This window comes from Dromaius novaehollandiae, chromosome 2, assembly GCF_036370855.1.
Source record: "Dromaius novaehollandiae isolate bDroNov1 chromosome 2, bDroNov1.hap1, whole genome shotgun sequence".
Lineage (NCBI taxonomy): Eukaryota > Metazoa > Chordata > Aves > Casuariiformes > Dromaiidae > Dromaius > Dromaius novaehollandiae.
This window is the reverse complement of record NC_088099.1, coordinates 78,308,030-78,325,118: the sequence shown is the minus strand read 5'-3', so window position 1 is coordinate 78,325,118 and position 17,089 is coordinate 78,308,030. Positions and strand designations below refer to the sequence as shown.

Genomic DNA, 17,089 nt, shown 5'->3' with positions numbered 1-17,089 from the left:
CTTCTTGTTGTGAACAAAGAACATTGCTTTCTCTTGGCTAGTGTGTGACTGATCTTATGAGAAAAGCATAGATGGTGTCACTCCTTTTTCTGGTGAACCTCAGATCATATCTTGCTGCAGTCTCAGCATGTAAGCCAAAGAACAAATGAACCTAGGTCTGAACTTCTAAGGCTAAGACATATAAATTTAGTAGGGCAACACAAGTTCTGCATGTCTAATTGTAGGACTTTTCTGTCAGAGCGGACAAGTGACATTGAGGAGTAGGTGCCACACAATTCTGCGTTGAGTCTTTACTTCTCTGCTCTGGCAGCGCTCTTCAGATGCAAGTTCTAAAGTCTACCTGATATTACATCCCATCAACCAACCAAGCAGTCTCATTGCTCAGATGTTTGACTCGTGGCATCAGAAAAACTTCCCTTTTCTGACTGATGCCAAAAATTTAGCTTGTGATCAGAGTTCCCATCCTGTTGCTCAACAGTAAATTATCACAGGCAGGGTTAACACATACTGACTGCTGGAGCCCCAGAGAAGATTGCTCAGGGACGGAACAAGCTGCTAACAGTCCTTGCTCTGAAGTGGACTTTGAATTTTCTGGGAATACAGAAGAAACGTTCCAAATACCTTCATTCACTAGGAAGGTGAGGCCTGTTGAAGAGAAAGTGCAGAGAGGCGCAGTCTTGAAACTTCTGTTGTAACACACAGGGCTCTGAAAGTGAAGTTCTTTTCATTCTCCTATATTTGTGGCAGTTCTGCAAAACTAGAAGAAGGAAAAATGCTGTAAATATTTTTGTCCCTAAAAATGTTCAATAAGCAGAGAATGAGCCTGGAAGACTGCTGCAGAAAACTAATGGAAAGGCTTCCTTACCAATGAAGTCTTTACTGGAGATGCACAGCAAGAAGATTCTGCTGGAAAAGCAACACCAGGTCATGGAGCAGGGACGTGGTACCCAAGCAAGCCGGAGATTGTTTCTATACTTGCCCTGGTGAAATTCACACCTGCAGTGAAAACAGGTTAGAGAAGAGACTGTGCACTTAGTAATCCACTGACTCCCAGCATAGGTCACAACTGAACAACAGGGACTGTAGCTATCATGGGCAGAGAACTGTTAAAATGACTTCAGGAGATGTGTCCTGTCATCGTCCTTGTCATTGTACTTCAGCATACTTCCTGCCTATTGCTCAGAATAGGACCAGCTCACCTTACACTTGAGGAGGCATTTCTACCTGAAGTAAGTGGCTATAAAATGTTACTGTGTCAGAATGATGCTTTTTGACATGAATTTTGCAAAGGTATTAAAATTACTCAGGCAGAAAGGAGAGATAAATCAGGCCTGACAAATCTAATTAATCATTTTACCTAGATATTTTATAGGGTAGAGTTACCATGAAAATTGAATAATACCTGGAAAAAAATAGAAGGCTTATCCAGATTTATTTGGGTAAAGTTCTACCCTCAGCTTGTCTAGAAGGAAAATTATGCTAAAAATGTTTCTATTCTCAGAGAACATTTTCTTCATTGTTAATACGTTTATGACATGAAGGAGCAACAAAAGACCACATTTTTTCGCATTCACAGATGCAGTTATCATTTACTGGTTTGCATCTGAGCCTGGAGATACTAGAGGATGTGGTATCAAAGGTAGAGGTGTAACCCAAGAACTGACAAACGTATGAACAAGACAGTTAGCTCACACTCTCTTTTTGCTTTGTTCATAAGGCCCTAGATTAGATGGCTAAGGAAGAGAGAGTGAAAGATTGACTTGCAAGAGAGACCTTGTTGTAGGTGTTGTGACTGATAAAGAAACAAAGATCATCAGCTGAAGAGAGAACACAGACAGGCAGTCATTAAATGTTCACGCGGAGAGCGAGCAAAGCACATGCGGTGTGGAGCCGTATGCACCCACATGTGAAATACTGGCTCTTACTTCCTGTAGTTTGGTTGTCATTGCAGGCGTCTCTGTTTGCAAATTCTCATGAATTTTGCTTCCCTGTGATATTTTTATGGCAGGTGCTAAAGGAAACGGAGATTCCTGGGGAGTACACACTTCAGCAGACATAAAAGGAGAAAAAGGAGACACAGGTGCTCCAGGACCACCAGGTATTCTGAATATGACATGTCAGTGACTTCCTGTGATAGTCCCACTCTAGACAGGATATTGGACTAGATAATCTTCAGAAGTCCACTTCAACCAACTTTTTAATGTTCTATGCTTTATTTGTCATAATTATGAAAAGTATGTGTGGGCTAAATATATAAAATTACTAGTTCTAGGAGCATTATAATAGAAGCTGCTCACTAAGCATTTACTTTTCTGTATCAAAAGTTGAAGCACGTGACTAATTTTTATATATTCAAAAATAATTACAGTAAAAAGCATCTATCTGAAAAGATTGCTATTACAATTCACAAATTTTTCCTTTTAAATATAATTTTTGAAAGCTCACATATTGAGATAAGGCTTTGCCCAATGCCAGTAATTCTTCAAAGCAGAAGGAGCAGTATATCAAATTCATATTCCTATACCATATTTATAATCTTTGTCCTCTTAAGTGTTTAAAATGAATTTAAAACTACATCTACATGGATATTTCTGTCTTTGTTCCAAACGCACAGTTTTGTTGACTAAAGATGATATCTGTTATCTTTGAGAGGACATGTGTTGGTTCTCATAAAAGCTCTTTTCTTGTGTTATTAATTTTTATTCTGATCAATATCCAGTGCCACAAAATACATGGTAGTGCTTCCAGATATCAATAAACTTGTAAAAAGAAGGAAAAAAAAGGAAACAAAAAATAGGAAAATTTCCTCTTCTGTGTGTATTTACATGGACACATGCTTGTTAATTCCCAGGCTTTGTATTTAATGTAATTTAAAGCCCTACAAGTATTTTTGCCTATACCTGATGATTACAAACCAAGAGGATGATGCTTAAGACCTACACCAGAATTCTGGTTAAAATGTCACATATCTACCTTGAAAACAGAATTCACCTTTATCATAAAACAACAGAGATCTATTCATTTGTCTGCCAACAGAATCCAATGAAATCAACTAGCTTCAATATTCTGCAAAGTTAAAACATATAAACTGTGGCCACTTCTGTTGCTGCTCTAAAATTTTTTCCTATTTAGTTCTCATTCATTGACGTAGTTGCCAGTATATTTTTATATTTTTGTATTTTTATACAACGGAGCTCTCCAGGTCTTACAAATATCCGCATAACTTTTGACACTGGAAATACCCAAGCCAGAACTTGCAGGGTGGGACATGATGGAATTATAGTATGTTTTCAAAGCCTTCTCTGGGGGACTGGCAGCTGAAGCTCCTTCCCCTACAGTATCTGCTAAGCCCCAGATATCAGAAAAGCTTTCTGAACTGTGCTACTTGTCCACTCAGAAAGCAAGTGCATTTCTTTTTCCTTTTCCTGAAACATCTCTGCTCTAATTTTACACAATGGCTCTGTTTAATTGATACTAGTCAAAAAGATGAAGCCAACACAGAGAGCATGGGTAAATGGCAGGCCACACTTTATTTAGACACTATGTATTGAGACAGGCATGACAGATATGTAGAGCGTAGATGCACTGTCCCAACCATACGTACTACGCTCCAACACAGCCGCAGTGCTTCTGGCTGTAAGAACAGAGTCTGGGTGCTTGTAAGAAACCATGGTTAGAAAAAAAGGAGAAGACCTCACTGTATCACAGTTTTGGACCCAGTTCCCTAAGGCTGAAGATCTACTAATCTAAACTGCAGTGTTTATTGCAGTGTGCTGACTCTTGACCATAATCAACCCCCTTCCTTCTTGTGGGTCATTCTCCACATGGCCATACCAGTACCTGACATTCTGGACAGGTTATCACACTCATCCACATCCATCCTTTGGGGTACTTGTCTGTCCTGAGACCTTGTTTTCTGTAGGAAGGCGCATCACCCTTCTGTCTGTGAATCCTGAAAGGAATGGAACTAGAGAAAGAGCAGTGAAGAGCTTCCCACTAGGCAAGCATTAATTCCTGCCATAAATGGGTTCTGTTGCTCCGGGGCTGAATTCATCCCTACATCAGATCCTAGATCTGAAGATAGTGTAGCTTTCTGTTTTATAAAAGAAAGGGCACAAAAGTTATGTGACTTCAAGATCATTGTGAAGATGGGATTTACTATTGATCATGCAGGTGTAAAGTGCTATGAGTCTGTTTCAGCAGCATGCAAAAATAAACCAAAAAGAAATGTCTGATCTGTCAGCAGAGGCCACACCACAAATCATGTTGTGTGTTAGGATCCCTAAAAGTCCTGCCAAAAATTGCCTACCAGCTCTACAAGGAGTGCCTAGAGATGAGGACTGGACTAGGTTTGCCCTTTGAGAAGTCATGTTCAAAGCTAATCAGAACATATTTGAAGCAAACACATCTGGCTGTTATAAGCAGCTGCAAAAAGGTCTTTTTCCAAGTGTATGCCAAACAAGGAATATTTGAAGGCTTCTGAAACTTTTTGTGCTGGCTTGACAGCTTTGGTGGATCACTATTAGCAGACAACACAACCCAGCTGCTATAATCATTGATGCTGGTACTGGTTTTTATTGCAGAAAAACAGCAATGGAAAGTTATTCTATTATCAGCAGAACGGCAGTAACCTTCGTTCTTTCTCTTGTCAGCAAAAGAGATAGCACAACTGTAGTTAATTCAGAATTGGACAGGTACTGCTTGACCACCCCACTGCTGTCAAAACATATGGAATGCTTTTGTTTTTTCTTGGTTTCCATCAAAGGGGTTAATTTAGAGGCCTCTCTTTCACTCTCTATCCAGCTGCCATTTTCCAAAAAACTAGGAACTTTTCATCTTTGATACTTCCTTGCTTTCAAATGTGACTAAAATTCACAAACAGGTTCAAAATGTATTAAGGTGGAGGAGTGACAGACAAGCCAGAACATTTAAGCCTTGTTTCATTAGGAAACTGAACTAAAAATATCTGTTAGATTTAAAGGTTAATGTTATTATTGTAAATCATTTTCTTTTAAACTCCTAAAACAGTAATATCCAAAGCAGTGCTTTTAACACAGAAATTACAGATAATTATTCTACTAAAATAATTTTCTTCATTTTTCAGGTCCACCTCTGCCTCCATCATATTTCAGCCACTTTATTAATAGCATAAAGGTAATTATATCTAATTTGTGTTTGAGTTCTATCAAGCTTTTTTAAAGTAGGTTTTATTACACACTAAGCAGAAAATTCTATAGTAGGGTAGAACATAAAAAAACAGATATCTGCATCAGAAATTACATATTATATTAATTTCCTAAACTTCAGCTGGATAAACAAGTTTATTAGAAGTATAGGGAATGTAGATGTCAGTAAATATATAAAGATTACTTTTGAAAATACTTTATTGCTTTACTACTGAGGCTTTTTACCCTCCCAGTCGTATAAAAGTGAGTCATAATTCATTGTTACCTAACATAAATTGGTATAAATTGTTTGCCATAAGTTAATGCTTTTGCTTCCATGCCAGCTCAGGTAAGAGACATCTATTTGCTAAATGGGTGCTAGAAAAATTTAGCAGCAATTAACATATGAAAAATATTCACTTATGTATAATACTATTTATCTTTTCAGCACAGTGAATAAAATAGGTTAAAGTGGAAGCCACTTTTATGTTTCCCCATTCTTGTTTCCTGGAGTGTCTTAGGAGAAAGCCTCTCCATGCCTTGATGTGTTTGGTCTCTCTCTATTCCACCATTTTTCCTGATTGCTTTAAGTGACAAAATTGAGAACCAATGTAATAGTTTTTTAAATGTTCTAACTGAAGAAGGCTGTTATTGCTCTGGAACAGTACAAGATCTGAAAAAAATGGAATCAATTTATCATTCAATGATACCTCTAAAAGTAGTGTTCTATAAAGATATTGTTAATTTCCTTGAAGGACTCGTAATTCCACCTTGTTTTCAGATTTTGTTTTTACTTGGGTGAGTGCACATAAGTTATTTCTGTGACATAAAGTGTGTCATCCATGCATGGCAGATATGATGTGGTTTTTTTGATCTCATAGAACAGTGTCTGTATCTTTAAAACTTTAGCTACAAAGAGCTGATTTTGCATCTAGTCCTTCAGCTCTCCAAAATGACATGTCATACAGAAAGCTTTATAGTCCTGTTTACTGGGAAACCAACATGAAAGAAAGTCAGAGGAAGGGCTATACATAGCCACTTCTATTCCCTTCCTGCAGCTACTTGCCATTCTTGCTTTGCCCTTTGCTGCTTCTATTCACAGGTTTATTTCTCAGAAGGGTGTACTAAAATAGATGAAAAAAGTTGAAGGAAGAAAACCAGCTGAAAAGCTGAAAGAAATAATGTGAGGCAAAACCTACTATTGCTGTGGCTCATTTTGCACAAGGAGATAATGAACTAGGCTTTCAAGGCTGCTGCTTCTTATTTGTCACTTTATTCTCCAAACAAGCTGATAATCATCTTCATAAGAGAGGAGGAGTGAAGCAGTCCAAAGTGTTTGCAATTTTGTCTGGTGCCTCTTCTGCTGTCCTGGTATACAGCCCCACTCTATTGTCTAGGTGATCTTCACTTTGCTACATACCTTTCCATGTCTGTCAAATTCATATCAGTCTTGCTTTGCTTTCTCCATGATGCATGGGAAAAGCAGCAAGCCTGCTTTTTTTGCTTCCTCTGACTTACACTCTCTTTGCCTCCAACTACAGCACAGAACACAGTTTTGCTGGGTAGAAGGGCAGAAAACAGCAATAGAGCCAGTTTCCTCTGCCTCATTTTCTTCCCCAAACCTCCACCCTGAGAAATCCCTGCATCTTCAATAGAGGATTCCATATAATTGAAGAAGGGAGTGATGTCAAAAAGCAGATAGTAAGCTGATGCTATTCTTTCTTAAGCTGAGATCTTTCATGTAGCTTTAAAAGATCAGTGCACAGGGTTATGATCTTGCTTCAGCTGAATATTTGAAAATGCCTTCTCTTCAAAGGGTGAAAAAGGAGACAATGGAGATCCTGGTGTAAAAGGAGAAAAAGGAGAACCAAATGGAGGTTTTTTTCTGACGGGACCTCCTGGACTGCCTGGAAGACCAGGATTAGTTGTAAGTCATACAAACTGTATAATAGGAATAATTGTGGGTACACATTGTTTTAACTTAGAAAGCACTAAATAGAGACAAACAAGATGGTGCTAAGAACTATATGTAAAGTCATATGCTAACAATTAGATTAGTAAATGAAAGAGCCATTAGGATAGACACAGACACTTCCGTATTGTGCATGGAAATAATTTTCTATGAAAAATTGACGCAATGTTATGCTAGCTGCTCAGCTGCCTAATACAACTACATCAGAAAGTAGGTTCATGCTATTAATAGCATTACAAATCAAGGCAGAACATACAACTGGTGATGCTACTCCTTACGTCCTCGTAAGGGCGAAAAGAGGCTACACAAAATGAGACAGAGGCTGTCTTCAAAAAATGTTGGCCATCTAGGTAATTCATCTTATTTTCTGTTCTAGTGATCCAAAAACATGAATGAAAAGTCCAGTGTGTACCAGTCTGGACTATTCCTTTAAAATCTAGCCACTGTTTACTCTGCAGAGTGGTTTAATCTCCTGGCAGTTGCCACCACATTTGCTTTGGAATCAGATCTGCTGCCACTTCACAAACTAGTTAATCCCCAGGATCTGACAACTAGTGCATGCATTGCCATACTATATTGCCATTTTCTGTGCCAAGGCGCATCAACAGTGTGTCACAGTTGAGGACAAAGTTTTAGGTTAGCAATCCTATCTTCAAAATCTTCCTGATCCTATTTCACATTGCTGAGAACCATCTCCCTATTTAGAAACTGATCCACTGACAAGAAGGAGTTGGAAGACACAGCTCAGATCCATGAAACAGCGACTAAGCTCTCCTAACCCAGGAACCAAAAACTTTCCATATATGCAGGCCAGTCGGAGCACAGGGGGCATAAGCCCTCCTGATTTAGGCTGAGAATGACCTGTTATGACATTGCTAAACCAGAAACTTAGAGATGGAGCCTTTTTATCCTGGAAGACAAGCAGCTGAGAGCATCAGGGTACAAGCATTTGTTCAGGGGAGAAAGAAGACAACATTCAGCGTGAGATATACGATCTGCATAGGGACATGTGTTTTTAAAACTTTCTGCCACAGTCCTTCAGGCAAACTCAAGACCTTATAAGCACATCAAAGTGAGTAGTACAGCACTCACTTTGCACAAGCAAAGCAAAGATTCAGGAGTCTGAGAGCACTGCAGAGTGTTTGGCGGACATCAGCTGCTTGGGAATAGATGCAAGAATTTTCAGAAAGCTTTCTGAAACTTATACTCTTGTATTTAGTTTAGTATATGGGCAGATTTTTCATTTTCCATTAATATCCATGGCTCCTTGAAAAAAATCACCTATGGACTCATATCTAAGTAGGGATGCGGTGGCCCGCCTTCAGAAAATGTTGTCCCCAAGGATTAAGGTCCTGCAGCAGTGAAATTAGTACATTCAAAGAAAATTTTTTTGTTATTGATAGGGACCAAAAGGGGATTCAGTTGTTGGACCCAGAGGACCTCCTGGATTACCTGGCCTACCTGGCCTACCAGGTTATGGAAAAACTGGACCTCCTGGCCCACCTGGCCCACCAGGCCCACCAGGACCCCCCGCAATATATGGATCAGGTGAGAAGGTGTGATTCTGCCTTTCACTGTACATATGAGTGCATAGACATGCTTACATCTCCCCTTCACCTCTCTTCACATACTTGTTCTTCTAGCTGCCCTTTCACTCTTCACATTTAAATCAGATTACTTCCGTCTCTTCTACACACTCTAGATTTCTTCCCTGGGGGTGTGCATTGGAAACAAAAGCATAAAAAGACAGCAACTGCAATCAGGTTTCACTGACTAGTGCCAAGGGAGCACTACTGCAGGAAAATCTTATTTAAGCTGCAATTGGGAAGTCTACGTAACAGAGGAAGGCTGCCTAGAGAGCTTTCTGAAATCTATCAAACTGAGCAGTTAGCAAAATTCGGGAAAAATTTAATGTGACAACAAGAAGCTCTTCCCTGATATAAGGGCAGTACTCACACCAGAGTTGAAGTCTAGAATGAAGCTGCAAGCGAACTGCCTCTGAGAAAGTAGATGTTATGTTAATGTTGAGTACATAGAAAACTGTTTTGAGGTTGGTTATTGGACCTTTAATGATTTTTAATTTACTGGATTAGAAAGGGAGCAAAATATGCCACAGGTGGTCACATTTGAGGGAGGACCTTTATAAACAAGGTGATGCTGGAGCTTCCAATGGATTATTTCAAACTTGCATCAAAGGAAATGCATTAATCAAGTATCACAGTTCAAGAGAGTTTCCCTCTTGACTCCTCTTGGGTCACAAGTCTGCTAGTGACAGACGTCTTACTGTTATATGTCCAGACCTTGGACTAGATTCTGGTAGATGGGCTCTTGTGTGCCTCTGAGACTACTTAGCAACTTTACCAGAGTGAGGGACTCTGATTCTTCCCTCTGGGAACTGAGACCAGAAAGGGAATCCAGTGAGCCAAAACCAGTCTTCCAGACCAAAGCATTCCTTAATCTGAAGGAAGCTGAAGGAAGATAGCATACTGACAGCGAGGATGCTGTTAACAGTATAAAGAGACTATAATGCAGATCTGTCTTGCCTAAAGTTTGGGTTGGCCTAGCTAATTCAGATCTCCATTTCTGGGAACTAATGATCAATGGGCTTCTCTGCAGTACCTCTTCTTCCCATGTGCTGGTTTTGGGAGCAACACTTCAGGAATTTTCTCGTGTAATTTATATCAAGCACTTCTGAATATTAGCTAAGAGACCCAATCAGACAGAACAAATTATTATTAGTATTCCATCCTTCTACTTTTGCTTGTTCACCCTGCCATTAGCCCTCATCATCCTCCTGCACATTTGCTTCTTTGCTTTGTAAGAAGCTTCTTTAAGCAGCACACTGATAGATGTCCATTTTATTAAATGTTATGAATGCTGATGTTAATTTACTTCCTATCTTCAAGGTACCTAGTTATCTCTGTTAAAGCTGAGCTCACATACTGTAATGTGGGGGAAAGAGGAATGGTTTATCTGCAAATAAACAGTGGGGCTTAAATACCCCCAACAGCTTAAAAGCTGTTGATCTTTACCTCCCATGTAACAGGTAAAAGCATAAGTTTCACCACTGCTTTTAAAAAAACCCTTAAAGGACATTTTCTGTAGTTCTTTTGGGCAAAGCTATTCAGAATTTGACCTTGTAAGAACCATGGTCATTATGAGCTTATACTACTCCTAGACACCAACACCAAATATTTTCTTTAGGTTCACTTTCTCTCAAAAAAGACTTACAACATGTATTGTACACTTATTTTGTTTTAGCAGCTGCAATTCCTGGGCCACCAGGTCCTCCAGGAGAGCCAGGGTTACCTGTGACCAGGAATCTGGTAAGATAACAAACTATGGAAGTTTGCCTTTGAAAACTTTGCTTCAAAGCTTGTGGTGGCTGTTGATAGCGCTGCTTGAGGAGGAAAAATTGAGATCCTGAATTTTTATTTATTATAAAGTTTTCTGTTTTTCTGAACATCGTAATTTTTTCAGAAGGAAAACCATATAGCTGGGAAGAGTGAATGAAGTAGTCTGTCTATTGTCTTGTTAGTAACAGCCTATTCAACAAATGGGATGTTAAAGCAATGGAAAGGTGTGCATATTGTGCATATTGCATGTTCAAAGCGATGTCTCTGAAAGAGTGTAGCAACTTAATATGATGAGATGCTAGAACAATTATTCTGAATACTCTGTTTCCATGGAAGAAACACTTTACATTACTAGATTAAAACTCAGCAAATCTTTTTCTAAGAAAAAAAGTAGTTTTTCTTAAGGAAATCTAAAAATCTGTAAAGCCTCAAATTGCCATGCCAGAGAGTACATATAACTGGAATTGTTTTGTTTTATTACTGGGTCACTTAAATCAGTTGTACCCCGGATGTTGATCCTGTAGAAAAGAGATCCAAGACTCCTGCCATGTTAACTTCTAGATCAAATATTCTCAGTTTATGGGGAAAAAAAAGGATAACAAGTTTGCAATGGAGTTTCATTGCCATTTTTTAACTTATTCATATTCTCATGTTATGATAGAAGAGCAAATTCGCTATATACCTTGGCAATCATTTAAGAATGCACTAATAAACAAGCAGACTTTCAGATCATCCACATTATATAAAATGGCCTGACATGAATGCAAGCATAAATTACTTCTGATGCCTTCCCACCATAGTGTTGTATCTCTGCTAACTGCCTTTATGCACAGAAATTCAGCTGACAGATGTTACAGACCAGGGGAGAAACAGATGAACAAAGACTGATGCCTCAAGGTAGAGGACTGTGGTTACAGCCTGGGAAATACTTTCTTAGGTAGGACATCCCAGCCTACTTAGGTCAAAACAAACATTTTAAAACCAATCTGCAAATCTATAGCAGGGTCTGCATGGGTTATAAAGCATCAATAGATTCCTCTGACACTCTCAAGAAATGAAAAAGAGATGACATTCAAGTGTCAAGAAATGACAATCTCAAGAAATTTGCCACTGATTTTGTGCTACCTGCAATTTTCATATAGACTGTAGAAGTCATTCCTCTTAGAGCTCTGCATTCTAATCTTCAGAGGACAAAGATGCAGGTAATAGGTACAATAGCCACATGTGACAGACATCAGTTTCAGCTTACTGACCATCTGTAAAAGAAAAATTGAAAAGTACTGGCTGCATAAACTAGAGGCACATGGAAACATAACAAAAGGGATGGAATAAAACACCCTTAAAGAAAAGAGCAAAATTATCTTTTCCACCAATTCCACTTCTTCCAACAACAAACATATCTTCAGTCTTCCATGGATTTATTCATCAACCAATTAGCAAATCTAGAGTTTTAAAATGAAAAGACTCTCCACTAAAGACAACTTTTACATTTACTTAGGTACTGGGCAAATATGATGGGCAGCTCACTGAGTCCAAATGATTTCATAACATTTATTTAGTCTTTATTCAACAGGTGACATTTTTGAATGTTAAATATTTTGCTTTAATCTTTGGATTTTAAAGAGGTTCTATTCTAAAATACTATCTGGACTAATCCTGCTACAAGTTTTCAGCTTGCCTAAAAGGTGTTACCTCATCTGAATTTGGTATGTTATTAGTGCTATTTTTCATTTGGATGCCTGATTTGAAGTTATATGCCATGAAAATCAATGGACTAAATATCTGAACTAATCAAATTAACAAGATCACAACAACAGTAAAGAAAACATAACAACAGAGACAAATGTATCTAGAATTGCGTGTGATATTCATAGGGTATGCCCAGCCTCATCAAGTCTCATTTGAACTCTCCCATTTTGACCCAGTGTAGTCAACTTCAGAGATGTAATCTTCTCACTCTGGGAAAAATTAACTGTTGGTGAATTTATAGTAGAATCAACAGAATTACGATGCTGTTATGCCAAAGCAGCAACACCTTTATGTTCTAAAAGCTTTCTGTATGAAATAAGGTAAAACTGACTTTATGAGCATTTCCTGCACAAGCAGCTTTGATGTTTCTAAACTTACTCACATGAAACTTAAATTTAACATGCGAAATGTTCTCTGTGTTTGGTGCCCTCACACAGGGTTTTGCTTTTGTTTTGTCACTTGATAGGTTACAACATTCCGCAATGTCGATGGTATGTTGGAAAAGGTTCATCTGGTAGCAGAAGGTACACTAATCTATCTGAGTGAAACCAGTGAGGTTTTTATCCGTGTTCGAAACGGATGGAGAAAATTGCAGGTACTATTGCACTGTTTCCCAATCCTTTCCAGTTCCCTTACTCAAAATGGAGTTGTTGCAGATGTAAAGGGGTGGAGAAGTATGGGTACAAAGAATTTTTTTTAGTTCGGAAGCTGCTATTAATATGGTTTTGTTTGCTTTTTGTTTTGTGTTTTTTCAGCTTGGTGAGTTAATTCCTATCCCTGCTGACAGCCTTCCACCTCCAGCCATATCAAGCCATGTAGGTACAAAATATTGGACTGTGAAAAGCTTACCCTCGGTGTGCAAAAACTGGGGAAACATTGGGCAGAATTTGCAGGAAGGTTTCTCCACAACATGATTTCTTTTGAGGCTTGTCAATTCAGCATAAGTATCCTACCACTACATAGACTTTCAGATTGGTTCATACTGGCCAGCCATTAGTCTATAGCCATTATCTTCTGAGACTCTGAATACTACAGAGACAAAGCAGGATCTCTGAAGCTGTCTGAAAAAAAAAAAAATCAGAATTCTGTTTTGTGACACTGAAGTCAGTCATATCAAGCCCTGGTCCCTTTCAAGGAAACTCAGTAAAGAGCTTCCGAAAAACAGGTTTTCTTAAGAAGATTGTAGTCCTGTATTCCTGTATTCAGGGTACCTAATTGTCATCTGTATGCAGCTTATCCCATAGTGTGCTGAGGTCTATTCTAAAGCCTCATTTTTTTAACCTATACCTGCCTCCATTCTGCAGGTTATTGTACAAACCTGTATGTGAACATGCTGCCTGCCCTCCCAAAATCCCAGGAGGATGAAAAACAAAAAGTGGAGAAGGGAACAGAGAACAGTCTTTGTGGCAGGTTAATTGATCTGACTGTGTAGTGCTGAGGTAATGAAGGGCAAGAGAGTGCTAGGAAGGAGTGGGGAGAAGGGAGATGGCCAGAGAAAGCCTGGTGACAAAGAAATAGACAAAGTTGGAGGAGGTCAGAGACAAAGGCACTTAGCACACTGGGAAGATGTCTAGACCTCAGCTTGTAGGAAATGGTTTGCAGCCTCCCACTGACACCACGTGAGTTTCCAGACTGGTACACTCACTGCCCTGTTACTCATATTTCCCATGACTACAGAAGAAAACTTTGCTGTTCTTGAAACAGCTATCAAGATCATCAACCCTCTGGTCTCTACAGTCAGCTTTTTTAAGAGGGGGAACTACGGAGGCCTTCAGAAATCTTTCCACCCACCACATTTTCTGTTTCTACATCCTCCTTATGCTTTCATTTTTATTTTTTCTCAACCAGTCTTCTGCATCTGCCAGACCAATTCCATGCAGGACTCCCAACATGCTCTGACATGGATGCTAACTGTGAAATGCTTAGACTCAGGTTTAGTAAAGCAACTCTGTCCAGGACAGTATTCAAACATATATTAAAGTGACTTTCTAAATTAATGATAGGTAGAAAAAGCATGTGGCTGTACTGTTTTGGTTTATTTTTCAGAGGCAGGACAGTTTCAGATTCTCTAATATTCAATGTTTGTTTTATTTAGAAAACCGCCGAATGTCTAAAATTCTGATTTGAGTAAAGGATTTAACATATCTGTTTTTGTGTTAAAATAACAGGGATTTCAGTCTCTTCCAGCATTGAGTCCAATTTCAAATATGAATAATGGAAAACCAGCAGTAAGTATGAGAACTGTATCCAAACTGCATGGCTGTGTTTTGAAACATTGTATTTTTGCATTATGAGAGAGTTTTGTAATATTTCTTCTTCAAATTCGCAGAATTTACCTTGGAAATGTTGAAATACACTGGTTTAGACACCTTGAACAGAATTTTAAATGTTTTCCTCCAGAACTACTGTGGTCATCTTAACCCTTTTCTTTTCTCACTCAAAAAAATCCCCAAATCCTGATTTCTAAGTTAGGAATACTTATTCACTTAGTCATTTTAACAAAAATGTAAAACACTAAGTTGCGTTATTATTAAATCAATAAAATATTAAATTTTTTTCTGTCTTCATGATGCTGATTGTTTTTAAATAGACACTTTAGAATCTAAGCCTTGATTTAAAATACTTTAAAATATTTTGATAAAGAAAGCAAGATAACCAAGATACATCTTAAAAAACCAAACAAACTGTGGATTAGTTCCTGCATTTATATCATTAGACTCAGGCATGCTACTTCTGCTACTTGACAACAGTAAATTTTAAAATGGTATATGGCCACATCTTGCTATTTATTTCCATGCTTGTAAGATTTGGTATTTTGTTTGCATGATAACTCCAAAAAAGCTGTTTAAAAATCTTAGTTTTTAAAATGAAGGTTTTATCTTTTAGAAGTATATAATTTTCATGGTTTTCTGTCTGTTCAAAGATAAATATGTATTTCTGCTGTCAGCTGATAACTTTAAGAAATGTGATGTTATGGCAGCAAATGACACTTTTATACCTGGTACGGAATGTACTAGCTATTGTGCTTGGGGATTTTTATAATTTATTTCAAAGATGATTTCCTATGTTATAAACTTAAAAAATTGGTGGTTTCTCTTCTCTTTTTTCCAGCTGCATCTGGTGGCTTTAAACTTGCCGTTAGCTGGTGACATGCGAGCAGATTTTCAGTGTTTTCAACAGGCGCAGCTAGCAGGTTTGATGTCTACCTATAGAGCCTTCCTCTCATCACATTTGCAAGATCTGGCCACAGTTGTGAGAAAAACAGACCGATACAATTTACCGATAGTCAATCTTAAGGTAAAAATGAGTGCTTATTACTTGTTTTATTCAGATAGACCATAGGTGCCCTGAAATCTTGGAAAACAGCAAAAGCGGAAATTTCGGTCCAAACTGCACTTTATGAAAAAGAAGTTTTGCTCTATATTTTCAAGTCAGGGTCCAGAAAGAAATGTAATATTGAAGTAAAAAGTTGCAGACTGTCTCACATTTCATTTATATTGTCTAAAATTACTTTTTTCAGTACCCTGAGACTAATGATATAAATGAAGCTATGAGAATGGCTTACTTAAAGCAGACTGCTGACATGCAACAGTCTGATGTTCAGCATTTGGGAAATTTTTATATTAGCAAGGAAACTGCATCTTTCTTTCTCAAAAATGGATATTATCTTCTACTTTCTAGTATGACCACAGAGCTTAGTACACTAAAATGCTTATTTTTCCTCATTTTTAAAGATAATGGCAAATTTTGTGCTTAGTAGTGATACTGCATTTACCCCAATGAAACTGAGAGGAGAGTTTTTGCAAGAGTCTAGAACATGAATCATCTTGTGGTTTCACATAAACAGACGCACTCTAAAATTCAGGAAAACAAACCACGTCTCAGTAGTATTGGATGGCTCCCAGCATAAACAACCAAAGAAATCTACAGGAATAACACATGATTCTTGGAGCTTACTGAATGGATTCTACTCTGAAGTGCATGCAAATACAGATACTTGGAGGAAAACTGGTAAAGAAAAAGTTGTTCCACCTTTTACTGGAAAAACTCAAAAGCAATTTGAGAAGTACCCTGACACAAAGCTTTTGATATTTGCAGCACTTGTCACAAAATTGTGACCTCATCACAATTTGTATTTCCATTACAAACTACTTTTATATTTTCTCTTTAGCTAGAGTAGTTATAAGGAAATCTTCAAATAACCACGTGGACAGTCAGGAGGAGTAGGCGGCAGAGGGCAGTGGAAATAGTGAAAATAGTGGATCAGGCTGAAGATCTGAGCTGAAGCCAATGGAGCAGAGATGTAACCGTGACTGGAAAGGCCAAAGGCAAAGATGTAGATTTAAGAGCTATTAGCACAGTCATGGGAGATGAGATGAGTTTGTTCAAGAGCATTGTGTGGACACGGTGATGTGGAAGCTGGAATCTGAAGTGTTTTTAAGTGCAGATAAGATTTTAGATTTATAGAATTCTTCTATAGAAGTCAGGTATGACATGTGGATTTCAGATTCATTTTGTTTGTAAAGTGGCTTTGAAATTTCAACAGGGAGAAACACTTTTCAGTAACTGGGAATCAATATTTAATGGGAACAGTGGACAATTCAACCCTCATGTTCCAATATACTCATTTGACGGGAGAAATGTCATGACAGATCCATCTTGGTGAGTTTACATTACCTTTTGCAAGTTTTACATGACATTTATTTTTACTTGATAGTATAAATGACAACAGCTTGGGCCACTAGAAAGGTGATGAAGACTTCTCCCTTCTCTTATGCCTTCTTTCTCCTCCATTTCTGCTAGCCTACAACTGGGATATCAGGTTGTGTTCTCCTTTTCTCCCTTGC

General features: G+C 38.2%; 1 protein-coding gene across 2 annotated transcripts in view; it reads left to right on the top strand.

Moving 5' to 3' along the window:
* The window catches only part of COL15A1 (collagen type XV alpha 1 chain), a 151,579-nt gene that overhangs the window by 132,998 nt on the left and 1,492 nt on the right, over positions 1–17,089 (top strand). For both annotated transcript variants that reach the window (XM_026115040.2, XM_064506809.1), the window contains 10 exons: positions 2,009–2,098; positions 5,105–5,154; positions 6,982–7,092; positions 8,541–8,685; positions 10,399–10,463; positions 12,709–12,837; positions 12,998–13,057; positions 14,411–14,470; positions 15,354–15,539; positions 16,789–16,904. In XM_026115040.2, coding sequence (XP_025970825.1) covers positions 2,009–2,098; positions 5,105–5,154; positions 6,982–7,092; positions 8,541–8,685; positions 10,399–10,463; positions 12,709–12,837; positions 12,998–13,057; positions 14,411–14,470; positions 15,354–15,539; positions 16,789–16,904 — 1,012 coding nt within the window. The remainder of the gene's footprint in view (positions 1–2,008; positions 2,099–5,104; positions 5,155–6,981; positions 7,093–8,540; positions 8,686–10,398; positions 10,464–12,708; positions 12,838–12,997; positions 13,058–14,410; positions 14,471–15,353; positions 15,540–16,788; positions 16,905–17,089) is intronic.